Source organism: Oreochromis aureus, linkage group 14 (assembly GCF_013358895.1).
Source record: "Oreochromis aureus strain Israel breed Guangdong linkage group 14, ZZ_aureus, whole genome shotgun sequence".
NCBI lineage: Eukaryota > Metazoa > Chordata > Actinopteri > Cichliformes > Cichlidae > Oreochromis > Oreochromis aureus.
This window is the reverse complement of record NC_052955.1, coordinates 26,910,302-26,937,609: the sequence shown is the minus strand read 5'-3', so window position 1 is coordinate 26,937,609 and position 27,308 is coordinate 26,910,302. Positions and strand designations below refer to the sequence as shown.

Sequence of the window (27,308 nt, the reverse complement as noted above, 5' to 3'; positions counted from 1 at the left end):
TTTCAATAATAAAGCTTTAAAAATTAACACTATCACAATTGGATTACACTGGTGCATGTAGGAGCCAGCAGAGAGCCCAAAATAGCCCTCCACAAATCCACCATGGAAAATCCACTATTATACAGGGAGAAGAATGAAGTTGCTGGAATGGGAAGGAGAAAGAAAAAAAAATTGGTACGGCTCTTAGTTCTGGGAGGAAAGAGGCGCAGTCGAAGAAAAGAGAACGCAAGGGCAACTGAGCGAAAATGAAGCACTCTCATACAACAATACAAATCTGAAGAGAGACCCACTTTTGGAAAAATCTTTCTCACACGTCAGAACTCTTTAATTTGCAAGAGGAAGAAGAAGAAAAGTGGTTTGACTCGTCATGACTTCTTTAAGAGTTCTCAAGGAAGTTCAGGTCCCTTCATTTTATTTTCACTGGCCTTGAAAACGTCATGGAAACTACAGAGTAGGAGTTGAACAGAAGGTGACAAAGAGACAATATGTTCATAATCAGAGACATCTGCGTAAACAGGGTGAAGGTTAAGTCGTCACTCATTTGAAATGAATTGAAATCTGCAGCTTTGGAGTAGTAACGCTGTAGCTGAAAACATTAAACTACGAGACAGTGAGAGAAGTCCAGTTAAGTATACATGTGTATACACATATGGCACATATAGATAATACCTATGGGGAGCTAAAGAAAAAGGGTTAGAAACTACTGAGATATATTCATATATACATATATATTTTTACATCTCCAGTAAATCAGTGGGCTTTTAGTCAGACCAAAATAACAAAAAAAAAACAAAAACAAAACATTTAAGGATGGCATCTTGGTCTTTAAAAACATTTGGCAAATCAATCAAATTACAAATGACTGCAAACCATATTGGCTGAATATTAGTAATTGCCAAAATGATAACTTTTAAGGACTTGTATGCAATTGCCAAACTTTTAAGGACAAGGGAAACACCAACATGATCTGAACAGAGTGGAAAATGCAGAGGGGAGCGTAGAAAATATTGACTTAAGGATCTGATAAAAGAACAACATTAAAGAGAGTAAAAAAAATCCCCAGCAATTACTGTCAGCCTGACTTGCTTTGAAACTCGAAACTACCTGATCTCCCCTCAGAGCCACAGAATTATAAATTATACAGCCCCCCAAAATATAATAAAACACCTTTACAAATTAAAAAGCCTCGTTTCGCCTGTCTTCTAATGAAAACGCTTCTCCTGCGTCTGTGCGCGTCTGTTCTTCGCGTCTTCTCGGGCCGCCGCCGCTGGGCTGCCAGTCTTGAAGGCCCGCATTATCATGTTGGTTTGGTGGGTGAGCTGGTTGGCGCTGACAAACACATTTACCGCTCTGGAAACAACCGGAACAGAAAGACAAGGACACACGTGTCACTCACACGGGGAGAAAAAAAAAAGCAAAAAAAAAAAAAAAAAAAAGCGTGGCAACAATATTAGGATTGATCCGGGGAACACTTTGATCTGGCTGGAATGGAGAATGTCAGGCTTCAGAGAACACAAGCCAGGATGGATCCACAGGAAGTGGGTCAAGGGAATTATTCAGCATTGGTGGATTTGATGGTAGCGGGCCTGTGATCAAACAACCACCATTTACATGGGTGACAGTGGGTGTGCGCGTGAGCGTCTATGCAAACAGGCAAGGCAGGCAGGCGTGGGTGTGTACGACTAGTGAATGCGTTGGTGGCTATGTGTGCGGACATGAATGAGAAAAGGTTGAAGATGTAAAGGAGAAAAAAGAAAAGGGGTAAAAAATACACTAGAAACAGTGTCTTACTTTCCATCTTTGAAGTAGGTTTTGAGAGTGTCACTGAAGCTCTTGGAGTATTTCACAAACTCTTTCTTCTGCTGTTCCACTACCTAACCAATAAATACAGACAGCCTTTCAGCTCCACTTATTTCACAGCAACTGTGTTTGTGCGCACAGGCACTTTTTTTTTCTTGAACTTACTAATGTATCCACTTACCCGTCTGTTCTGATGTTGGTATTTCCTTAAGACAGTATTAACTGTGTTTAGCAGCTCCTTGATGGCACTGGCAACATCTCTGCGGATGACACGCACAAGTGAGTGCATGTTAGAAAGAAAAAGAAAAAATATAGAAATCTTCAAATCTGTCTGTTTTTATCAGGCGCTGATACCCTGAAACTACAGTCCTTTGATCCAGCTCGTTGTCTCCCCTTTCTTCCCCCTGTTCTCACAAACACGCGCTCACCTTCAACTCTCTTTCTGTCTCTCTGTCTCTCCCCTCGCATGCACTTGAAATCTGCCGTTTCATAACTTTAATTTCTTAGCATTCCCTTTGAATTGATTTTATTTCTAAGCCCTCCGCTGGGTAAGTAACTTAAGCACTGACTCACTAAGAGTATTGAATTCCATCAAAATAATGGCAAAGTGGGCCAAGAAGATGAAACATCTCTCACTTTCTCTCTATAGTGTGCGTGCAGCGCAGCGGACAGGGACGTTAATAGTTTCGCCTTCACTGCTGCGCACGCTGCTCAACCTTTGAAAGGAATCTTACGGCGGGGATAAAATTCCAGCGTCACCATCACTAGTAAGTCGATGAATTATTTACATTCTGAACGTAGGTCTTGTGATGAAAGCTTAGAAACAAAGACATGCGCCGGCTGGCCAGTTGGAATAAAAGAAATGAGAGCTATCTAATGCCAGGCAGCATCTTAGTGCATATAATGAAATATTAATTGGAGAACAGTTATTAAAAGCCGACTCTTTCACTTTTAATCAACCATCTAGATGCTTGTAAGTCAAAAGGGCTTCCTTTCTGCTACTTTAATCACTTAATCTGATCGAAATTTCGCACGTAGTAGTGAACCTGATTTACATCACACTGCAACACACGTGCACATTCATACACACAGCTGTCTTACTTGATGGTACGTAGCAAGCCCATTCGGTCATTGATCTCATCAGGCAGGGTGCTTAGGATGTGTTTCAGAGCTCGGGCCCTCTCGTTCAGCTCCTGGAACTCTGGCTCTTTCCTGTCAATCATCAACTCTGAAAAACACAGAGAGGAAGAGAACAAAAGACAGAGCTCAAACTCCTCGCAGTGATGGGCACGTCAGCACGCGGGCAGAACTCACGAAATTAATATTGGTGACATGTGTTAAAAACCTGTCTACAGTGCAAGTGTGAAAAATGAACACAGCATCAGGAGTATGTGTACATGCGTGTGCACACACACACACACACACACACACACACAAACACACACAAACACACACACGTTAGGGACAGTAACGTGTTGAGTTTGCTAAGTGAAAAGCCGGATTAAGGTAGAACTTGGGATGTGCCATGCAGGAGGTACATTTAAAATTCATCCACTGTGTGTGTGTGTGTGTGTGTGTGTGTGAGAGTGTGTGAATTCATTACTACCATCAATCACTGTACACTCGGCACAAGGAATTCAATTACAGACAGAAACAAGGGAACAACTGAAAGCAGACAGAGGGGTTGATTTGTGTGGAAACAGCTCCCCCCAGTGGATATCTGTGCTACAGTAGCACAGGACTGGGCCGTCACAGAAACCAAAGAAAAACCAAGTTGGTATTCCCACAGCTTTCATCTTTAAGTGCACATTCTGGTCTACAGCAGAGCATAAAATAACAAATAAAAGAAACCAAACCTACCCTGCATATCATCTCCAGCCATGCGAAGCAGAGCCTCGTTATAGTTAATTTTTAACTTCTTCTTTTCCAACATTTTGACAACAACGTCCTGGGTAAGGCCCGGGGTCTCCTTCTCTGCCTTGAGACACACAAACATGCAGCTGCTGAGGACTCACAGTCACCCTTGGCGTTTTGTGAAAATAAAACTATAATCAAAGTTATAAATCACTAAGCTGCTGTAAAGAGGATTTACAAAGTGAAGGGTACAGGCAGAGTTGATACAAGAAGGATCACAGTTTGGTCCGTGAAATGCAAGCAAACAAACTTTAAGAGAAAACTTTACCTTTATAAAAGCGGTTCTCAAGGTCTGCGCTGCTGATAAATTGATCTTCTCCAACTGCAAGTTGTAATACACAAACACACAAGAATAAGCCAGCAGTACAAACTGTAACACTCACACACACACAGCTTAGCTCTTATCATGGCCTCTCGTCTGTGCTGAAATGTAATTCTGTAAAAAGTACATGAAAGCTAAGGATCCCACCATGTTAAGAGAGGACACCGTGGTGCTGAGATGTGAAAATCCGTGTGGACTGAATTGGATTCTATTGTTAACCTCGAAAGAATCGAAGTGCATTCAGTTCCTCTGAGCTAATATTTTGGCATTAGGCAGGTCTTTGCTTCTTCAGCTCCAGATCGCTGCTTGTTGGTTTGCCCACCGTGAAATCGATAGTTTTTCAATAAGATAATTTCATACTGTAAACAATAACACCTTGAAAGCACAGCAGAAAAACAATGAGAGCAATGAGGAGTGACAAAAGCTGAAATTAGCCAATTGCAGAAACCAATTTAACCCAGGGGATAACTGCCGAGTATGTTTATGTTACCCATTAATTTGCTAAAAGAAAACAAAAAAACAAAATGGGTTTTAAATTTTTGTTATGTTTACATGTACATTTTTTAAATTCCTCTTTATTTACCACAAATTTTCCCCCTTAATACTCAGAAACCCACAAGCAAATACTAAATAACAAAAAACATTAATGAAAGATATGATAATGGGCAAATAAAAAACAGCAGCGCACCAATATATCAGTGAAACATGGCTATTAGCTGGTATTGGGGCTGCTGACTGCTTTTTTTGCAGTTCAACGACTGAAAAATAATATGAAGAGCTGAAAGATTTTTTTAATATGTTTGATTATTTTTTAGATGCAAACAAAAACAGCCGTTTTGGGCTTAAATGTGCAGGTAAATACAGGTGCTACTGATCTCATTAGTTAAGGCTCTTGCCTTAAACAAAACAGAACCTTCACTAAACTACCTTAAACGCTTACCAGCCACTTTATTAGATACTCTTGTTGAAATCTAATCAGGCAATCACATAACAGCAACTCATTGCATTGAGACATGCAGACTTGGCCAAGATGACCTGCTGAAGTTTAAACTGAGCATCAGAATGAGGAAAGAAAGATGATTTAGGAGATTTTAAATGTAGCATGATAGTTGTTCCCAGACAAGCCGGTCTGAGTATTTCAGAAACTGCTGATCTACTGACATTTTCCCACACAACCATCTCTAGGGTTTACAGAGAATTGTCCCTGTATCGGTGAGGGTAGTTTAGGGGCATAAACTGCCTCGTTTATGTCAGAGCCAAGTGACCAGATTGCTTTGAGCTGAAGGGAACTCAACAATAACTCATAACCACTTATTAAAAGGTATGCAGAAGAGCAGAACAACAAACCTTGAAGCAGATGTGCTACACAGCAGAAGACCACACTGGGTACTACTCCTGTCAGCTAAGAACAGGAAACTGAGGCTCCAGTTCACACAAAACTGGTCAACATTAGATAGAGCACCTTCGGGAGGTGCTGGAATGGGAGATTCCCCTTATGGATGTTTCCATGATCTTGTTGAATCTATGGCTTCAGAACTGCCTTAATTCTTTGTGTCAAAGTGTATCTGGTGAGTGAATGTCATGACAAAATGGCTGTTGGGAAATGGATAAATTCCCCATTTTAAAAACTGTTTTCAACTCCTTTTCTGGTCCTTTAATGACAACAAAAGAAAAAAAAGACTATGGAAAAGTGTAACCTGCAATCGCGCAGATGTGATACACAGAGATGCTTCACATGGATAAAAAAAAAAAAAAACCTTCAGAGATACTGACAGTCACTCAGATTTACCATCAGCTGAACAACATGAATAGTAGCAGTCTGCTCACTTCTCATTACCGCTCGTTCCCCACCACTTGTTTGTGTTAACACTACCGTTTCCGTATTTCTATTCGGCTACACCATCAACTCTGCAACTTTACACAAAAGCCCTTCACAGTTAAATACAACCCCTGCTTGAACTGACTATTCTAAAGTCTCATTCAAATTTTCTTCTAGTGTCACAAACTCTCTTTTAAAAAAAAAAAATTCTTTACCTCCTTAAAGACAGGAAACATCACGGTGTAGAGAGCCATCGGAGCCAGCGAGGCAGCAGCTGCATCATTCTTCATGTCTCCCATGGTCATCCTTGACCAATCGATGGACCCCTGTGCGTGCACTCGTCCACTGATGCCGGTTTCACTGCATTCAATCAGTCATGGAGACTGACAGAATGGGAGCAGACAAGGATCTAAAGAAGAAAAGAGCACGATGGGAGGACAAGCAGGGAAAGATGGATGGTAGTTGACAAAAACAATTGTGTAAGGGATAAAAAAAACTAGATAAATAAATAAAATTATGCATGTTTACAACCAGGCTAAATTTATCCTGTTTAAACGTGTTTCTATTGTAGAGAAGAGGTAGAGAACTGGTCCCACAAAATTTCAACTGGAACACTCTAATTCTATTAATTTTTGTGCAGTTAAACAGGATCAAACCCCATGTTTACTTCTTCCAAGAAAGTCTTTCAGTCACAGATATGATCATTCCATAACAGCCACACCGCTTAAATTGCTGTGCTTTACTGCTCCACTGGGTGCAATGCCGACAAAACAGGCACGAGTCACACCTGTACCAGAAAAACACGCTCTTCTGAAAATTACTGCTGCAATAAAGCAAGGCGGTATGATAAATATACGACCTTGGTATTGGTTTTTAGCTTGTTTTTCCCCCCCACACCAGGTTAGTCATAAATAAAAACGAGAAGAAGATCCAGCACATCCTCTTTTGCAGGCCTGTATTCTGTCTCTTTTGCTGTCATGTACAGAGGAACACACACCTGGCACATCCAGGACCAGTTTTTGCTCACCTACATTTTTAAGTACGTAACAGCTTCCATGGCTCTGTGTGGCATTCTTCATTCATACAACAAATCCCTGATTAAAAAAGGGCAGGGTCACTCGTTTTCATACCAGCTCAGTATTCACGCGGGTGAATGACACAAGAGCGAGACAAGTCGTCACCCTTTGACTTTCTGCCACAACTGTGAGTGCTCTTAGGTTTATCAGATGCTTGGTTCTGCCCTTTGGCACTCGCTCTTGCATAGAGAGTAAAACTGTAAACAGGTTTAGTGTGACATTATTATATCTGATAAGGATTTTAAAAGGAGGTTTAATCAGTGTTTACAACAGCCATGGTTTCAGGAAGTATTCCACTGGTTTCTAGTTATAAGGGATATGAATATGAACGTCATATACAATTACATGTGCCAAAAAAGGTAACACTGCAGACTCTGTTATTTCCCCTGAACCATAAATGACTAAGGTGTGGCGAATCTTAGTGCAGGCCAAGACAGAGAGGTAATGGTAGGATTTGGCACAGATATATGGAATGCAGATCAATCAATCAGTGTCTTCCAGGACAAAAGGTCATTTGCGTGGACTAATGCAGCTCTTCCTGGAAATAAAAAAGGGGGGAGAATAACAAAAAAAAGTGTTCAGAGCAGCATGAATATCTGGGGCAGTTTAAAGCCACCGGGGTGTTTTTTGTCTTGTTTTGTTTTTTGAGTTTTCTGTGAAATGACCCTTGGATCAAAGAGAGGCGTATTGCTCTGAAAAGGTTACGGTCATAACTCACTACTGACATTTATAAGTCAAAGTATTATAATTTTTTTTATTTTTTTGTTTGTTTTGACCTCCCTTATTTTGCCCTTTTCTGAAAGGGTACCGACCTCGCTGTAGTAGTCACTATATTTGAGGTTGCCCTGCTTCTCAGCTCCATCACAGATCTTTTACCCGTTTATGTGGTGGTTAGCAGGCACGCCAAACTACATTAAAAACAAATCCAAAGGGCTCAAAGTTTCGGTACCAGCCTTACCTGATAAAAGATGGTTGCCAGTGATGAGAGAAGCGGCGGACCGTTGACCGGAAAACAGCAAATCACCTCTATAGGTAACGAAGTAACGTTAGAACAGCAGCTTCGAGACCAGGTGATTCAATCTATTCTGTTAGCACTCCAGTGCGACTAAATAAAGCTGAATGAAGACGGGGACGTGTTGTTCGGTTATCTTCCAGTCTTGTTTTGGGTTGTGTCTCATTCAGGAAGTTTTATTGTCTAATAAAAGTGCAGACGAGAGCCAGGTTGGGCGGTGTTGGGAGCTGCCCGTTGGCATCGCTCCAGGCTGTTTGTAGTTCTTTCTATGGACGTCCTCAATGTTTCGTTATTGCCGGGGACACCGAAATGGACTTCAATTCCCAGGTAGGTACAGGTAATGGATTTTTAACCCTTACGTCGAGTATGAGACGAATGTTATCTGCGGTATGAGCGCACACATTTTAACCCTGTTTAAGAGAGCACATAAGAAGAAAATACCTTGATATGTATGTGTATATGCCTCTACAGTTAACATGATACGAACGATAAGGTAGCTAGCTATCAGAAGAACGAAATTAACGGTTTTCACGATGGTCAAGATAGTTCGCTTCCAAAAGCTAAAATATCGTCAGTTGCGCAGAAATAGCAGGCTTAAATAAAGGCACGTTAATACGGACAGAATGCGGCTGTTAACAATTATTAGCATTCTGCATTACTGTAGAACGTTGTTTGCTAGGGAAACTGTGCTAACCGCTAACCTCCAGCTTAATAATGGTCCTGGAAGTCCAGGACCATTATTAAGCTGGAGGGTAGCTTTTACAAACAAAGAAACAAAACACAGAGCGAGAGAGATGTGATACATCTTTGCTATTTCATAAAATAAGCAAGAGGCTGTCGTGAGAATGGTCAAAAAATATGTTTGGAATGAGAGTAACTTGACGTTTTACGGATTCACAGACATACAAGGAAGCTGGAGACAGTGACTATTTCACCTCACGCCTAAACTCTTTGGCCAATGCTCATTGGACCAATCGGCGTGGAGTGGGCGGGGTCTGCGGCAAACGAAGAAGCCGTGAGCTGCGGAGGAGAGCAGCAGAGAGAGACCGCACTTATTCATCCTTCCATCCCAACCAACTGTACGCCCTTTATCGGTAAGAACCGTTTCATGCGATAATAAATATATATACATATCTATGGTTCAGTCACAACGCCTGTGCTGATTTATGTGAACCATATTGAGATAAGAAAACCGTAAGTGCTCAGCTTTTGCACGATAACAGAAGAATGTGATATTTCTGAGTGTTTCCACTGGAATTACTGTTTATTAAGCTGTCAGGAATGAGTAGGTGTAATGGGGCATATTATGGACTAGTGTAAAAGGATTATGATTGCTGTAATCAACATGTGTGGGCTTTTAATAGGGGGGGCGGGTGGAGATTGGAGCCAAACGTATTTTTTCCCCAAGCCCACACTGATTAAAGCCGTTACCCGTGTGTCCACTACCCAGGGCTATTTAATTTTCATCGGTGGTACATGGTTAAATTGTTGTAGTTCTTGCATGTTGTTTGTTTTTGTTTGTTTTTTTTTTTGTTTTGAACTGAAATCAGCTTCAGTCGATGTGTTGGGGTTCTTGTCCTTGAAATATAGGCAAAGGCGCATTGAGTGAATGTGTGTGAAATAACGAGGCAGATTGTAGTAGCTTGGTCCTGCCTTATCCCCACCCCACAGTAACACACATACACACCACTTGTTATTCCTTTAATGCAGATCTCTGTATATGTATATGTGTGTACATGATGGCTTTGATGGCCATCGATAAGTCAAATTTATACCTACTGTCTGTTTTATTTATATGTTAAATAAGAGTGGACAAAAGAAAGACAGAAAAATCTGGTCAAACATTGCAGCAAAATATGGAATTATTGCAGTATGATTAGATTGCACTAAAACATTTATGATTTTTCCTTTGTTATTTTTCTTATGATATCACCTATTCTATGTGGCATTTATGTAAGTCTAGCAAAGCAAATGTCCGCAATAAATATTTCAGCGTTCCTCTCTCTCATGTCTCATTCTCTCAATGCACCTCTCACATCTGCTTATCTCTGCCACTAAAACAGTGACTTTTCTAAATCCTCATTTAGGGAAACAGGAAAACAGAGTATCCTTTTAGGTCATAATCTCAATGTATTAATCCCATATGGATTTGAATCACCGGTTAATCCCTGCTGATAGCCTGCTGTTTGCCCCCCTGTGCCCGCCTACGGTTTCAGCGTTCGCATACATGTGTGTGTGCGTGTGTGTTCTCTCTTTTCCCACAGAGCACTGCATTAATTGCATTTCAATAATTAAATGTCTTTCAAATCGTCCTAGCGAAACAAAATGAGAGAGGAGGGAAAAGTAAGTGCCTGGGTTTGAACAGCACAGCACGCCGGGCTGTGATTGCTTGTGTGTGCGAATGCTAACAAGAACCTTACAAATCTATATGTGTGCAGGACTGCTGGCGTGTATCTGTCAGCTACATGTTTGGCTGCGAGAATAAGGAGCAGTAAGGAGGATACTCTGTTTCCTCAAGCTGGGACCAAGCTTGCTATGTGCTGCCGTGTGAACCCTAAGAAGAAGTTTAACATCTGTGTTCTGCAGTACATGTCTTCGCCCCACAGTTACTGAGCATACTGTGCATGCAGTGCACTGTGCGGCCTTTCTGCTGCCTTTTTTGTTCTGCGTTAAATAAACTCACACACCGAAGCACACTACCTGCATTTACGCTTTCAAGCCGCAGGTTTGTCCCGAGTGTGTTCAGTGGCAGCAAATACACGGGATATTTAGCTTATATTTGGACAGATCTGAGAATGAGGGAGCAGAAATATTCCAAGAGAAAGAGGTCAGGTGAGGGGAAGATGTCAAAACAATGGAAATGGCTCATCTTAGATTTAGGTAGCAAAGCTGCCAATAGCTGGCATCCCAAATGAAATGCATCCATGTTGGAAAGCATTGAAAACATAGAGGATATTAACACCCAAAGTTACCTAAAATACTGAGGTATGCTTTTAAACATTTGAAAACGATTTAAAAATTGTGTTTATCTGCAAGTGTGAGCATTGCATACAATTAAAGGGTTTTTTTTTAATTATTTTATTTTGTTTCATTTAACAAGTGTAATACGTACCTGTGTGTATACACTTGTACCCTGGAACTGATCTGTTGATTGATTTTTGATGCCGAGTGTAGAGGAGAGAGGATGAGTGCGAGTAGAAGATCTATCTGAGGAGGAAAATAAAATGGTGACAGTCATTTGATAACCCAATCTATATGCAAAACACACATACTACTCACAAAGTCGACTGCTGCTTTTGCACCACTAGCTGTTCAGCAGGTACTAAGTGTAAACACAGGATGCATGACCTCACCTGGGTTGAATGCAGCCATCATGAATGCACCTGTGCATTTCCTGTTATGATGTGTCTCCTCTGAAAAAAAACAACAAGATTTTTTTTTTTTTTGTACATCTGTAGTCAGAAGACTTTAACTCAAAATCAGTTTAATTTATTCCCTAAATGTTTACACCTGCAAGCTAACAGTTTCGAAACCTTCATTATCACTCTGCCTCTCTGCACCGCAGCCTCGTCACAGCTTTTTATTGAGGATCACCTGCCTTGTCTTTTTTTCTTATCTCTTTTACCCCCCCCCAGATATACGGGCACTGCTAGGTCCGTAAGTATTTGGACAATGACACTTTCTTGTTTTGTAAATCAAGCAATCAATATGTGATTAAAGTGCAGGCTTTCAAAGCAGTTTTTTTTTTTAAGTTGCATTAAATGTGTTTTTTTTCAGAGATTACAAGATGATAATAAGACAAACTAACATAATTTTAAATATAAGGTTTCTTTAATAATGTAAAAATCCTTTGCAATCATCAAATGCTTCAGTTTCCCTTGAGATGCCAGGCCTGTACCGCCTTCAGTAACTAAAAGCTATGCACTGTTGTGCCTGACCTGACCATTGAAGAATATCCAGTTTCACTGCCTTAAAAAAAACTCTTGGGTTCCTTTTGCTTTGGATCATTATCAATTTATATTGTGAATCGCTGTCCAATCAGGTTTGCAGCATTTGGCTGAATCTGAGCAGAGAGTATAGCGTCACCTCATCAATAAACAATAGTCGCCCAGCTCCACTGGAAGCCATATAGACCCATGCCATAACATCGCGTTGTTTAACAGATAATATGCATTTCTTTTCTTCTCCATACTTTTCTCATCATTCTGGTACAAGTTCATCTTGGTTTCATCTATCCAAAGAATAATCTCCAGAGCTGTGCGGGCTCTTTCAGATATTTTCTGGTAAAGTCCAGTCTGGCCCTCTTGTTCTTCAGTGTAACCAGAGGATTGCAGGTTGTTGTAAACTCTGTATTTACATTCAAGAAGGAGTCTCTTAATTGTAGACTTCTTTCAGGCCTTTTCATGCTGCTGAGTTGCTCAGTGCATTCATTGTTTATAATATTTAACATTCCACTGAAAAGCTACCAAATGCTACCGAATCAACTTTAGATTTCTCATTTTCTTAATTTGTAATAAAATAATGAGGGAGCACCTAACCATGAAACTGCTTGTCAGGAAATTGTCCAATTTACTTTGGACTCCATGAAAACCGGCGACTGTGGATAAAAATGGCTGTAATCCATAAACGGCTAATACAGTATTTTTGTTGAACCTCTTGACTTAAAGCTCAAAGTCTGACCTTCACTATCCTGAACGTTTTATTTAAAATACACTGCAGCGATGCTCAGTCCCAAAGCTGCACAAAAATCGTGTCGTTGTCCAAACACTTACGAACGTGACTGTATGTGTACGCTTCCCCCACAGGACTAGTTGATAGTGACCTTTCCTATGCTCTAGACCATTTGAAAAAGCCTCCAGTCTTTTCACTTTTACCGCTGACCCCAAATAAAGGCCGATCCAATTACGACTCAAACCTTCTAAATGTGCTCCCACAGCACCAGAGTGGTGTGTGTGTGTGTGTGTGTGTGTGTGTGTGTGTGTGCGCGTGTGCGTGCGTGTGCGTGTGTGTGTGTGTGTGTGTGTGTTTCCTGATATGGACGAAGAAAAAGAGACACTGTTTGGTGTGCCAGGGCAGAGTGTGCGGAGCAGTCAACCATCTTGCCATGCTGTGCAGGGGGCCGTGAGATATGACTGGCTCAGAGTCAATGCTGCTAAGCTACCTCCATGCAGCTCCTCAGTACACCTCCTGCCACAAACATATTTGTCTGTCTTTATTTGTGTCTTCTCCTCTTTTGCTAATTTTCTACCAAAAAACTGTCCTTGTACCCTTCTGTGAGTGTGTGTCTGTGTATGTGCCTCTCCCTCTGGGTGTCTCTGTTAGCAGGGATTAATAAAGAGTTGTTAACCTCTCTTTGCCCTCTGTGGAGTATGCAGTGAGCATCTTGGGACTCCAGGCAGCTTCAATAGCACAGTGTGTCATTACTAACAAGGCACTGGATAAGCTAATGTTCTGACATTAGCCACGCACAGGCTACATTCAATCACATGGCAAACAAAAGTACCATGGGAATGGTTGTGAACTGCAGGGCCAGAATTAGAGTGGTGCTTAACCAAACTTAGACATAAGTAGGTGCAATCAGCTTTGTTTAACAGTTACTAAATAACAGTGACTAATAAGGTGTTGCTACAGCACCGACTGCCGTGTCATCATTGTGGCTTGCACTCTCAATCATACATAACCCATCCTTCACTAATAATAATGCTATAAAAGCAGCAGACAGATTTAGGTAATCAGTCCTGAGCCTGTGGAAACAGGGTTTCCCTCTCCTCTGTATCCCTGTGTAATACAGCACAAATCTTCTGTTCACTTCTTAGTTACAGAAAGAATAACAATCTGTAACACATTTCACACTCGATTACAATTTCATGTGATTGAGAAAACTTAATTCATTAAAATGGCCCCTTTCCAAATTAAAAGCTATAAACGAGTTAATGATTTTAATTTTTTTTTTTACTTCCTTTCAAAAGCTAAATGAAAGAATTGCACAGAATAGAACCGAGCTGCTATTTGGATTTTAGTGTTCCTGTTAATTTGAGCTAAATCCTAACTAATTTAAAATATTGTGCACGTTAGCTGTGAATTTTGTGATTTGGTTCGTATCACTGTCTTTTTCTTTACCCCATTTTTGCATCATGTTGCCACTAATGTATAAAATCAACCACCTAGCCATGCAGTCCACTTTTACAAACAGCTCTAAAGAGCTCACCAAATTTGAGGGTGGTACTGTAACAGGACTCCGCTGTTGCAACAAGTCAGTTTGTGGCATTTTTTTCCCACCTAGATATTCCACAGTCAGGTGTTAAGTGGTATTAATGCAAAGTGGAAGCGTTTAGGAACCACAGCCACGAAGTTGCAGATAGTTACAGAGTGCAGTTGCCAAACTGCAGCGCTCCAAAACTCCTCTAGCATTAACATCTGCAAAAAACCTGTTCTCCAGGAGCTTCCTGACGCAGCTTTCCATGACCAAGCAGCTCCTGTAGGCGCAGCGTGTAGGTGGCTACTTACTTTTGCCCATGTAGCGTACATGTGATCAAGTCATTGCCAAAGTCCAAATTACCCCAAATAAATATTGTTGCATATCTGACGAGGAATGTGCCAATATAGATATATTTGAGATGGGTCAGTCTACTAACATCAGCTGGCGTGGCTTTGATTTATAATACAGATATCTGCATGAATAGATTTTTTTTACTTTGAGGGAGCAAACTGGCAAAAAGCTTTTGAAGATGTTAAACTTATGTCAAAATGATGACATACATGATAAAAAAAAACCCCTAATTTTGAAATGCCGTCAACTCAACTATTTAATCAGCTCGACAACTCAACTCGTATGCTGATAAAAGAAGTCTGAGTCATATTAAATTGTAACAGCTTTTTTTGTGTTCTCATTCCCTTGAATATTAAATAACTACCATCATATAAATTTTTGCTGTTTTGTTTCATCCATTGCGCATCATTCTTTTGTGAGTGCTTTAACATTTTCTGCTGCAGACATTTTAAGTAAATCGAAGTGAGCATGTACTTTTGCGAGGAAGATGATTGTGGTTTGAAAGGTTGGGCTCCTGAAAGGGCTTCTTCAGATAACATCTTTAGCCATTTAGCTGCAGTTAGCTGCTTGGTTAGATGGAAGCAGGGGGCGTGAGCAGACCAGACAGTTTGATTGATGAATTGGATGAAATTTATTGTGCGCTGTAATGGAAGTCTCTTCCCTCACCACAGGAGTTTAGTGCTCTTTGACTGCAATGGGCTCCACCAGCAGTGGGCTTTATTGCAACCCTCCCTATGTAAATATTTCCTTGTCCTTGGGATTCTTCGCATGAGTGGTTGAGCAATAGGTGAAAGACAGGTACTCATTAAGCTGGCAAAAGAGACGCTCACGAAGACATGAGCGATTTAAGATTGATGATGCCCGTTTTATGTAAGTGTAATCGTTTTTAGTGCGGGCATGCATGCTTCTTTTTGCATCTGGCTTAATTCAAATCCATGTAAACTGCAGCTTCTATGGCACCTCTAGGGAAAAGTTTAAATTCATGAATGATAATCAGACGCCATTATCTCCGTACTGCAAAGGCCTTTATAAGTTAAACATATTCATGGTGAAATCATGCCAGATCGCCCTTGCCAGTTTAAACAGATCATCCGTTGCAGAAATTCAAGGTTTTTCTGGCCCGCAGATAATCATAGACATCATTCTCTGCAGTTTTTTTTCCCCAGAGGAATAGGCCTTGATGAAACGGGCTGTTAGCATTTTCACAGAACTTGTCAAAGCTTCAGCAGCTTGGAAGTGTACTTGGAGCCAAAGTGAAGTAGAGTGCTGAGATTTGAAGCGTGCCTAAGCAGGAGGCACAGTTGGAGGACTTTGGTGCAGCTCCTTGTTTCCAGGGAAAAGTGGAAAAAAACAGCAGAAGTTTTCCTTGTTTTTGCAAAATAACCAGCTGCAGTCAGTGTGTGTGTGTGCGCGTGTGTGTGTGTTTGTACCAAACAGTTTTACGTGACAGAACTGTAACTGGTGCGCAGAGTTCTTGCAAAGAGACGAGGTTAGTGAAGACCCAAATTGCTGAACAGATTCATAAAATGTTTATCTGCCTAAACAGAAGGAGAAAGAGAGGGTAGAGGAAAAAAATCTTAGGACTTGTCTCCTGGCAAAATGAAAAATGTCCATCACTTGTAGTTGCCGTAGAAACCTTGTCTTGGAATTGCATGTGGAAACGTGTGTGTGTGTGTGTGTGTGTGTGTGTGTGTGTGTGTGTGTGTGTGTGTGTGTGTGTGTGTGTGTGTGTGTGTGTGTGTGTGTGTGTGTGTGTGTGTGTGTGTGTGGATTTGAACGGTGAATGAGGATGTTCACGTTTAATAAAGTCCTCCGGGCTCTGAAGCATGCCGCCTCAAGGTGTTGGGTTTAAATGGCAGTAAGGATTAACCTACGTGCTGTGATTTTGGGTGACGTCATGCTTTAATTGTGGAAATGTCAACTGCCGATCTGTTTTGTCTGAGAATTAGGATTACACTGAGAGATTAAAGGCTGCTTTTAAAGGCCACCGAGTTTAATTGCAGAGAATTCATTCAGTTATCAGGATTAAAGTCTTGCAACTTAAACCATAAAGGATTTTCTGACATATTAGGTTCTTTCAGTCACGAGAGGACATTATGTGTAGCTGGGTGTTGTCTTTCCTGGATTACCTGGGTGGCATGCTGGGAGACCCACTTGAGAAGATCAGCGCCAAAGTTGGTCTCATAGTTGTCAGTGGTTAAAATGGAAGAGTGTGGGATCGTCAGCCGAAAAAGGTCAGAATGGTGTCGATGTTACAAGTAAAAAGCCAGCCACCCATGGTGTTATTATCCACTCACACATGCACACTTGTATGCAGACACACACAATGAGGTGCGCGCACAATTGCACTCCACACCGCTTTCCCCGACTTTACTGCATGGCTGGATCTTTCCTTACAGAAAACAAGGCTGACTGTCTCAGGAAAGTTCAGCTCCCACAGCTCAGAAGGTCAGGAACATTATCTCCATTTACATCTGTGCCAGCCGCCCCCTCCTTTCCCGCGGCCTCTCATACTTTCTCTGGACTTCTCTCCTCTCTGTAGTGTCAGACTTACAGCATGACATGTGAGAACAGGTGTGCATGTGACGAACGGTGTAATTAACAAAATACATCAGCGTCGAGCCTTCAAGGAGTCATTTAATCTTTTTTTTCTAAGTCTATTTGAAGTTGATATTCAAGGCCGTACCCACAGTTTATATACAGCTAGCTTAATGCATTTATTTCTTTTCACATTTCAGTTTGTTCACGCTACACTTGTTGAACATAATAAATGAAAACATTAAAGGATAATGGTAGAGTCACTGTCACCAAATCCAATGAAAGCACACAAACCAACAGCCTGTCAGTGTGCATTTCGGCCTGGAGCGCATTCGTTTTAACTGAAAACGTAAAAACAAAAAGCAAAAAGTCACATTTTTCAAACCCGCTGGGCAAAGGTTGCTTAAATAGGAGTAAATTGTAAATCGGCTGGGGACTATTTTCAACTGTGGACTAATATGTGTTTCTTGCTCTTGGGTGTATTCACAGTAGGGTGACAGTGCGTGTGGTATTGAGACAAAATAAGTAAACAACAGTGTCCATGTTGACTTTAGTGAAGCAGCATGTTACTGGGTATGATTGTGTGGCTCGTTGATGGGTTTTTAATAGGTTTGGGAGCGCTGGGACACTATAATGAGCTGTATTAGGCTTCGGTTACACAGGCAATCAACAGTGTCTTTTTAGGGTCAGCTGATGGTTAATTCATTGACTCTCAGCTGGCAACTGTAGCTTTTAAATATGATCAAGGCAATCGGATTATATGCTTAACCTGCAAACATCAACATAATGGATATACACTCAACAGACACTTTATTAGGTATAGCTAATCAACGTATTCCAGTAGCAATTCATAATAATGTCACACTATTAATTGTTAGTAAGTGCTTAAGTTTACATTTATCTAACATTGTTCCTCCTTAGTATGCCATTTATAAATTCAGACATATTATTAGCTGTACATGGTGTAACAGATGGATAATCATATCTGTATTTATGAATGACATACTAAGGATGAATACTGCTATATAAATGATGAATTAAGCACTTGCTAATACCTTACCATCACCTAACCAATGCTTAATATTGTGTCTGCATGCCTAATTGCATTGAGTTGCTGCCATGTGATTGGCTGATTGACTGAACAGGTGTACCCAATAAAGTCTCCCCTGAGCGTATTACTTGGTTACATGGAGAGCAAAGTGTAAGTGACAAGGGATTCTGGTGGCGACTGCGTGTGAAGGAAAATTGGAAAGTCAAATAAATTTCCATTTGCTCAGACTGATGGATGCAAATCCACCAGGCTGCATGGTCACTGCAATGCCAGAGTACAAGACACGTTCTCGACTGTCACCTGAGAAGTGTCACCTGAGGAGGAAGTGACATGTGGTGGTGTGCAGTTTGCAACGGGAATGAGAGCAACAGTACGGTGTAAAATATAAGCAGGCGCGGTCAACTGTATTGGTTTAATCTGGGGTGTTACTTGAAGATTAAGGCTACCGATTTTTGTTCATTTATTTCCATTATTTAAGTCTTTCAGTACTCTCTGATTTCCCTTTTCTGTGAAACTCACTCTCTTTTCTGCCTCTTTCTTCTTTTGATGGTTTAAATCCTTTAAAAGAACGCTTGTGTTCTTTTTATTTTTCTAACCCAAAGAAAGGTGACTTTTTTTTCTTTTTTCCCCCTCTGTGAGCTGTTTTTACCTTCAGATTGTGAGTAAAAAAAAATAGTATTACAGGAACATGTTGCCCAGTGCAGCACTGTGGCTCCACTGTGATCCAGTAGCTGTTGGATCACAGTGGAGGACTGTGGGTACATGAAGCATGCAGCAGATACAGTAAAGTGCATATAACAGTGTAGCAGGTTTGGAACAAATGGGTCTCTCGCTGTGGGCTGGACCGGTTCATTTCAGGAAGGTAGATTGTTTGCCACATGCCAGAGCAAAGCAGAGGAAAGAACAGGACGCAGCAGAGTGGGGCACTAATTTTCTGGCTGCTGCCCATTGTTTATGCTGTTGACACTCAGGTACATTGTCACTACCAACACCTGCCATCTCACACGTGCAGCTTTAGCCAGCAGATTCCAGCCGGGCTGCTAATTGAACCCTTTATACAACCTATAATAGTAACAGCACAGCAGAGAGACAAACAGCAAAACAAATGCTCTCTATCTCACGCGCCCTGTACTTGATAACTTCCTTCATGTTTATGGAAATGATCACTCGCTCTTTTTTTTTCTGTTTGGCCAGCAAAAAACAATGTTGCTTGGCAACAAGAGCACCACAGTTATGGTACATTTGTGTGTGAGTGTGTGCGCATATATTCCCCATCAATCTGGGGATGTAAAGAGAGAAGGAGGGAGAGGAAAGGAGTGGTGAGGACAGGATAAAATATGGATAAGAGCAAGAGGGAGAAAGAGGCCCAGAACTGTGTTGGCATGGCAAGATAAGGGGAAGGATGGAGGATGGGGGGAAGGTAAAGGCCTTTTTCCAAGTCACTTACTCTCCACAGACGGAAAGAAAATCGCCCGTTCACATCAAAAACCTTCAAAACGCACAGGGCAAAGCATATTTTAAAGGAAAGAAGCTGATTTTACTTAAGATGATAAGAATGGCCATGAAATATTTAGAAGTTCATTTAGCGGATGTGCTCTGAATAGCAATACTCACTGTAGTCAGCTTCACACATGTACGGTATGTGTCATGGCCTCTTTCTTTCTTTGTTTTTCATACATTTTAACATTGTTTTTCCATTTCTAGGATGACTTCTGCTACCATGTAACACTGCACATCATGATAGCTACTGTACATCTTAGAATAATGATACATTACCTTTGCAAGAGTCCTACTGCCTCTTATAGCGCTTTTGGTCCATTTAATTTAAAAGCAGGCATAAACTTACTGTAGCACCTCAGCTCCGACTGTTACACTGAATGTTACAGTAACATAACAGTATAAAACCTTTCTAGAGTAAGGAAGTGTTTTTGTAGATTACAGTGCATGTCTAGCTGACAGTACTTTACTGTGATTTAAGGAGGAGGGAATTTGGTACAGTGAGTATTTGTATAAAAAATTTTTTATTCCCCTGTAAAGTTAAAATTGGCAGACTGGTTGATTGACAGATGTTTTCTAACTCTCTCTCGTCCTATTCATCATCCTACATCCCTACTGTGTCTTTCATCTCTGTCTGTCTCTTCCAAAATCCTCTTGTCCTTCATCTCCCCCGCTTAATAATCTTTTCTGCTTTATCTCATTCTCTCTCCTGCGTGTTGTTGTCTCTACCTTTGCCTCTCTGTCCCATCTACACTCTACTTTTGATTCCATCTCTTATCCCTAATTATCTTCTCTCATCTCTATGTCTGCATCCTCCTTTTTTTCATCCTTCCATATATCTTTGGCTCACTCCATCTTTATTTCAAACATATTTTTCAACTTAATTTCCTCTCTTCTTCTTTTTCCTTCTTCTTCATTCCTCTTATCCCACCGTTCTCTCAATCTTCATAATAAATTTCTCATCTTTCTTTTTCTTTCAATCCACTGCATACCCGCCCTCTTTCACTCAGCTCTCTGTGGTCTGTGCTGCGATGTTGATCCTGGACGTTTTGTCCCCGCTCCTCCTCCTCTCCATCCTGTTGCCGGGCTACGGTTGCCGTGCGGCGGACATTCCAGAGGACACTACATCAGAGTTCTCGGTCAGACTGTACCAAAGGCTGCAGGCAGCAGGGGGTCAAGACAACATCATTTTCTCCCCGCTGAGCGTGGCCGTGGCCCTGGGCATGGTGGAGCTGGGAGCCAGGGGGGCTTCACTAGAGGAGATACGACAGGCTGTCGGATTCAGCCATCTGCTGCCAGGTGAGACGTGTTTATAAGCAGCAGTTCACAAACGTCAAGGTCAGGAGTAAGTGAGTGGAGATGAGTCTTTGACACAACAAATGCAAATGTATTTCTTTACACAAGTTGAGTAGGATTCAGGGGCTCTCCTTCTCTTATACACCTTTATACACATGAACGATTGAAACAGTTATATATTGTATTGTATATCTATTGCTATGGTACAAAAATAATATATTATAGAATAGAATATTATTTATAGGCTGAGGTTGGTTTTTTCTCTATGTTACCACTCAAAGCTCTTACTACAAACCTCAGTCAACCATTCATGCGTGCTTTGAACCTAACATTCATTTACACTCTGATGGATGGATCAGAGGCAACTCGGGGTTCAGTGTCTTCCCGTCCATCCATCCATTTTCTTCCGCTTATCCAATTCAGGGTCACGGGGGAGGCTGGAGCCTGTCCCACCTGTCTTAGGGCGAGAGGCGGGGTACACCCTGGACAGGTCGCTAATCTGTCGCATTGCTGGAGAAGGCATGGATCAAACCACTGACCTTCCAAATGGTAGACGACCTGCTCCACCGCATGAGTCATAGCCTCCCCTGGGTTGGGGATGGGGAGAGGTTCACCGGAAAGATTGGATCAATAATTTAAGGAGAAAATTTGTCAAAATAAGATAAAATAATTTGGTTTCATTTGTTATAGCACATAATATAATTAAAAGAGGAGGAGATAACACAAGAGATGAAGTGATATTGATAGGCTATGATCTGTGGACCTTCAGACATCGCATTAAAAATGACTAAGGTTTGTATTGTAATTTACAGGAAGGTCTCGGGAACACCTCTGAAAACCGTTGTTGGTAAAAAGATTTTAAAAATGCCTCAACTTTCTCTGTGCTGAAGCGTATTTAAGATGGACTGGTGCAAAGAGGAAAACTGCCCTCTGTGTGTGAGAATATGTATGTTTCAAATGATCTTGTATAACAGCACATGTGATGCTCAAAGCTTTTAAACAATGCCTAAAGTAAGAACGTGTGTCTATCCTTTTGTTCTCCAGGTGTCGAGTTCTCCTTGCTCCAGAACCTGACAGCGGCTCTGTTGGATGATGACAGCCACTATGTGATCCGATTTGCCAACAGCCTGTTTTTGCAGGAAGGTGTCACCTTTAACCCCGAGTTTCTGCATCTGATGAAGAAGTACTTCCGAGCTGACGTGGAAACGGTCGACTTCAGCGAATCGTCTGCCGTGGCTGAGCAGATCAACAAATGGGTGGAGAATCACACTGACAGTAAGTTACAGAGAGAGGGGAAAAAGTGGGGATGCTGTTAAAGAGACTGAATGAATGCATACTGATGTATATACAGCTATCCTCTGTTAAAATCTGCCTGATGTTTAGGAGTCTGGAGTAACGGATTTAAACATACAACAATGGCAGTAGCCTCCATGCAAGTTGCTAACCAAGAGCACGGTGTCTGCACAATGCATGCTCCTTTTTCTTCAGACACCAAAAATCCAATTATGAGCTGCTGACATGGAGCATTGTCAAAGCAGTTGCAACACCTCAGTTTTTGTGTAATTGCATCCACATGCTAAAAACCACCTCAGTAGGGGGCTATCCTAGCGCTAATGGAAACCAAGGTGTTTTAAACAAACCATACAAATTGCTCCCTCCAGGTAAAATCCGGGCTCTGCTCTCAGCCGATGACTTCAGCAGCGTGACCCGTCTGACCCTGGTGAACGCAGTTTATTTCAGAGGCTCCTGGAAAAACCAGTTCAGGCCGGAGAACACCAGGACCTTTTCCTTCAGCAGAGATGACGGCTCTGAAGTCCAGACACTCATGATGTACCAGCAGGGAGACTTCTACTATGGTAGGAAAGAGCAGTGTGTGTGTGTTTGCAGTTTTAGATTTGTACTCGTGCCATTTTCTCCGCAGGCCTTGATTTTCAGCTCGTATTTCCTGAGGTTATTTAAAATGTTAGTCTTTGTTGTAAAATATTCATATGTCATGTCGAGTGTTATTTCCTGAATAGGCTCCTGTTTTCAGCTCGGTTAAAATTCTGTTCACTCGCACAGACACCGCCGCTACGTCTTTTCAACTTAGTGGAAGGTTTTGAAAGCCTTTCGTGTCAAAAATATCAGCATTTAATTGTCACAGTCTGTGCTAAGCTGTGTGCTACTATATTAGTTTTGAAGGTACAAATAAAGGGAGGCTTTTGCTTTGTTTTCCTTTTAAGTGTGTTGATTTCTTTTCTTTTTTTTGTTGTTCAGCATATGTCCTTTTTTCTTTTCTGTTAGCCTCTGGAGGATGTTTTATCAGTGTCTACTTCTAATAACATTAAAGCAACCCAAACTTTTCTTTTCTTTTCTTCTTCTTTTTTTTTCTTTTTTTTTTTTTGCTTAAATTTAATGATCTGCAGAAATCTGATGAGGCTTTTTGACTTCTCTGTTATTAACTCTTTCTCATTACGTTGCAACATGCACACTGTTTTGCACAATGCGACCGTTTTTTTTTTTGTTTGTTTGTTTGTTTGTTTTATTTTGTTTTCTAAATTGCACCGAAGCAGTAGTTATTTTTTTGTAACCAAGTTGTGATGTTACGGTTTAGTTATTATGTAACTAAATGGACGTAGGTGCCATTGGTTTATTTTCTGGATCTGTGCTGTCTTTCAGTTCCAGAGCTTAGATGTACTATACACGGTAAATTTCTGTGTTTTGCTGGGAGATGCAATACTGCACAGAACCCTGCAGTTTGTCTGCTGTGCTGTTACATGTGACTGACTCTCGTCTGTTTCTTCTGCATCTCTCTTAGTCTGCCGTACTGCCAAAAACAGTCGCATCACAGTCTTACGGCTCTGTTACTAACGCCGGTGCATTTCAGTTATTTTGGTCCCGTTTGTGTACGAGTGCAGCGAGAATGCTCGCGCACACCTACATTCACACAAGCTCACATACACAGGATCAAGGAAATTTGTGCATGTGTGAATGGGTGTGGATATGGCGTATTTGAGAGCTGCAAAACAAGGACAGGTCCTTGGGGAAAAGGTTGCTTTCTGCAGCACGATCCACAGAGTGTGATTGTGCATTATGAAGCGAAATCATATTGGTTAAGTAAAATGTTTCGGGAAGCCACATTATCTGCTGCGTGGCTGCTTCCCTAACAGCAAGAATGCTCACTTAATGAAGGGTGATGAGTCTTTTTGTTGTAATTTTCCTCTTTAAAGCAGCTTCAAAAGAAGACTTGTGTGCAAAGAATGGGATCAAATTCTTCATAGACTTTATCTTATACTCCAAAATCTAAGCAGCATGTTCAGATTGAACTCTTTACCCCTTAAAAGCCTACTAGGAATCACCCCAGAAGCCAATTTCTGTCATATTTCAGGCTTATAAAACAAAATGACTGGGTGTGCATTAGAAATTAGTGAGGGTGGCGTCTGCTATGCAGCTACACATCTTTATCGATATATACTGAGGTGTTTTTGTTTCATTATTGTTTTTTACCGCTAGATACTTTACAGGCTTACTTGGTTTAATTTCCGCCTGCAGAAAGTCATGATCACATTTGTGAGGAGGGGGGCATTTAACTCAAAGACACAGTCAAACACACTCGCTTAATTGAATTTTTCTTGGGCTTTCAACAGGGTGCTGTTAGTATTAGGTGACTACATACAGTATAGAATGGATGTAATCCATTTTCACACCAAGTGTAAGCAAAGCCTTTGAAGTTAAGCGTCAGTGGTTTTTAATTAAAGCATCAGGGGAAATGACCACACGCACACTGTAATCAATACAGCCAATCAATGCGCCTCAGCGTGCTTCCATTTGTAAATGTTCCTCCTGAGTGAACTTCACAAACCCATTACAGGGGGCCACCAGCACATACAATATGAGCGCGCAAGCTTTCGCATATATCCATCAATACCCACAGACTTGTATGTTTCCTCCCTATCAGGCGAGTTCAGTGACGGCTCGCAGGAGGCCGGCGGTGTGTACCAGGTGTTGGAAATGCCCTACGAGGGAGAGGACATGTCCATGATGATCGTTCTTCCTCGGCAGGAAGTACCTCTAGCCTCCCTGGAGCCCATCATTAAAGCGCCGCTGCTGGAGGAGTGGGCTAACAATGTCAAACGACAGAAGGTGGAAGTCTACCTACCGAGGTGAGACTTTTATAGATGTGCAAGTCCACTCACCACCTCTCACTTATGTTGTGGTATGTACTAGTCTTCCTTCACAGTACAAACACAGCTACAGAAACAGTGTGACTACAACACACTTTCCCGTCCACATGTGTTGCTAACTTCATCTGTCACCTTTGCTCCTTTAGACCATTTACATTATGGTCCCTTTTTGAATCCCAAACTCAACTCTAACTCAAACCTCACCTGTTCAGGTTTAAGGTGGAGCAGAAGATCGATCTGAAGGACACTCTGCAGGAACTGGGAATAAAGAACATCTTCACCAACAACGCCGATCTCTCGGCCATGACAGGTGAGGCATAAAAATGAAGCACATAAACTCCTAAAACGCTTCAGTATGTAACATTTAATACTTGTCCTTCTCGGGAGCAGTGAAATAGCCTTCGGTACTTTCGAAGGTAACCAAGGTAACTGGCACTGAGTGGGCAGGTCAGAGCTGTCACGTCATCTGTTAAAAATAGATGCACAGAGTGAGACAGGTAGATCCACAGAGGCAAAGAAATAGGGACATAAATATGTCAGGGTAAATAATGTGGACACATAAGTAATATTCAGCTAAGATGATAACTACTTATCATTTGAAACAACTTTATAATGTCAGGATTATCAATCTAGTGATGTATAGTGAAACAGAGTAGGCAGTACTGGACTCGGGCACATCTTGCACTTGCTAACCCATCCTCAGCCAAATATCTACTCAGAGGACACGCTCTGTTCAGACAGGCTGGTAGATAACCGGGGGCAGTGTTAAAAAGTAATCATTGGCTAAAAAATAGTTTCTGACCAATGCTTGTGACTTGATGTGACCCATTTGTTTGGCTTGCAATCCTGATATAGTCAGTAACCGGATATATTCTAGACCTCAGCATAGATAGTGCATCCCCTTTTCTTTATAAGATGTATGCATATGTGTTTTTCTGTGTACACTGTCCAGATGTTGAGGATCTGTACATTGGGAAAGCAGTGCAGAAGGCCTACCTGGAGGTGACAGAGGAGGGGGCAGAGGGAGCTGTTGGGTCAGGTATATTTTTGTGTTTTATTCAACATTACTAAATACATGGCATTTTGTTGTGTATAAATGTTGATGATTTTTTTTTTTTTGATTTCCCCGTCTCTTAGGAATGATTGCCCTGACCAGGACTCTGGTCCTGTACCCACAGGTCATGGCTGATCACCCATTCTTCTTCATTATCAGAAACAGGAGAACAGGTGCGTGAATCTCTGTGTGTGAAAATACAAGTAATCTGTGGTTTGTGTGTCTATGCATCACCTTCAGAATACATATTTTAAATAAGCTGGTACATATAAGGGATACGTTTTTGTTTTTCTCTTCCTCCAGGGTCCATCCTCTTCATGGGCAGAGTCATGACTCCTGAGATCATCGATCCCAACGACCATGATTTTGACTCCATGTAACTGTGACATGAGGTCACACAGTCTCAGCCAATCAGATCCTGACGTCATAAATGCTACCTATCTCGTGTCACCATCTTCAGCTGTGTTTTATACTCTTTATGAAAAAAAAATAGATCTATAAGCTGAATATTATATGATATATTATATATTGAAACATGACATTTGACACGTTACGTGGCTGTGTTTTGATACTGGAAGCTTTAAATTCCTGGATAGAGACGTGCAGAAAGAGGAAGCTGTAAATATTCTCTAGTAAAGTAGGGTTTGTATGTATGTGAGCTGGAAGTACACCTGGGATGTAATTCGTGCACAACCCCTTTAAGTTCCGCAGCTTAATACTCACTCTCACTCATGCCCACAATATGCACAAAACCCTTCCTCTTTGGAAATATTTACTTTAACTTACATCCCTGTACATTTGACATTGTGTTCTATATACATATATATGCTCAATATTTATTGCAGAATAAACATGTGCAAACACTTTGTCCTTATATGATAAATCTTAGTAATATATCTGTTCCAGACAGTATTGAGACATTTTTACACTGTAGGCACATGGCTACACTGCTAATGAACTAATATGCCTTATCACATCAGAGTGGTTGATTAAGACCCAGCTGGGCGTCTTAAAGCTTGCTAAAGCGGTTGCTTTAGAGAATGACTGGAGCATGCAGGTGCGCTGAACAAGATCTGCTGCACTGCTTTGGATGTACATACAGGGAGAAACAGTAACACCAGCTGTATTGAGTACTTTATTCAATAAAAACATGAATGTGTTCCCATTAAAAATGTACTACTTTCTTTGTGTGTAGAAGTTGTTGGTTGTTTTTTTT

At 41.2% G+C, this 27,308-nt stretch overlaps 2 protein-coding genes across 3 annotated transcripts; one reads left to right on the top strand and one right to left on the bottom strand.

Annotated features, from left to right (window-relative positions):
- Positions 1-290: 290 nt before the first annotated feature.
- Positions 291-8,256, bottom strand: pdcd10a (programmed cell death 10a). Its single transcript, XM_031752747.2, has 8 exons — positions 7,890-8,256; positions 6,071-6,264; positions 3,983-4,036; positions 3,661-3,778; positions 2,902-3,028; positions 1,982-2,060; positions 1,792-1,874; positions 291-1,350 (listed from the first exon to the last, which is right to left on the bottom strand). Exons 2-8 carry the CDS (start codon positions 6,158-6,160, stop codon positions 1,203-1,205), a joined length of 699 nt encoding a protein of 232 aa, XP_031608607.1. The 5' UTR covers positions 6,161-6,264; positions 7,890-8,256; the 3' UTR covers positions 291-1,202.
- serpini1 (serpin peptidase inhibitor, clade I (neuroserpin), member 1) lies at positions 8,132-27,264 on the top strand. Of its 2 annotated transcripts, none has more exons than XM_031752746.2 (10): positions 8,132-8,270; positions 8,844-9,037; positions 20,590-20,878; positions 21,920-22,150; positions 22,537-22,731; positions 24,813-25,017; positions 25,251-25,348; positions 25,991-26,077; positions 26,176-26,265; positions 26,396-27,264. In XM_031752746.2, exons 3-10 carry the CDS (start codon positions 20,611-20,613, stop codon positions 26,470-26,472), a joined length of 1,251 nt encoding a protein of 416 aa, XP_031608606.1. In that variant the 5' UTR covers positions 8,132-8,270; positions 8,844-9,037; positions 20,590-20,610; the 3' UTR covers positions 26,473-27,264. The 2 variants fall into 2 exon arrangements, with proteins under 2 accessions (XP_031608606.1, XP_039454159.1); XM_039598225.1 differs by lacking the exon at positions 8,132-8,270 and adding an exon at positions 8,290-8,330.
- Positions 27,265-27,308: the final 44 nt, after the last annotated feature.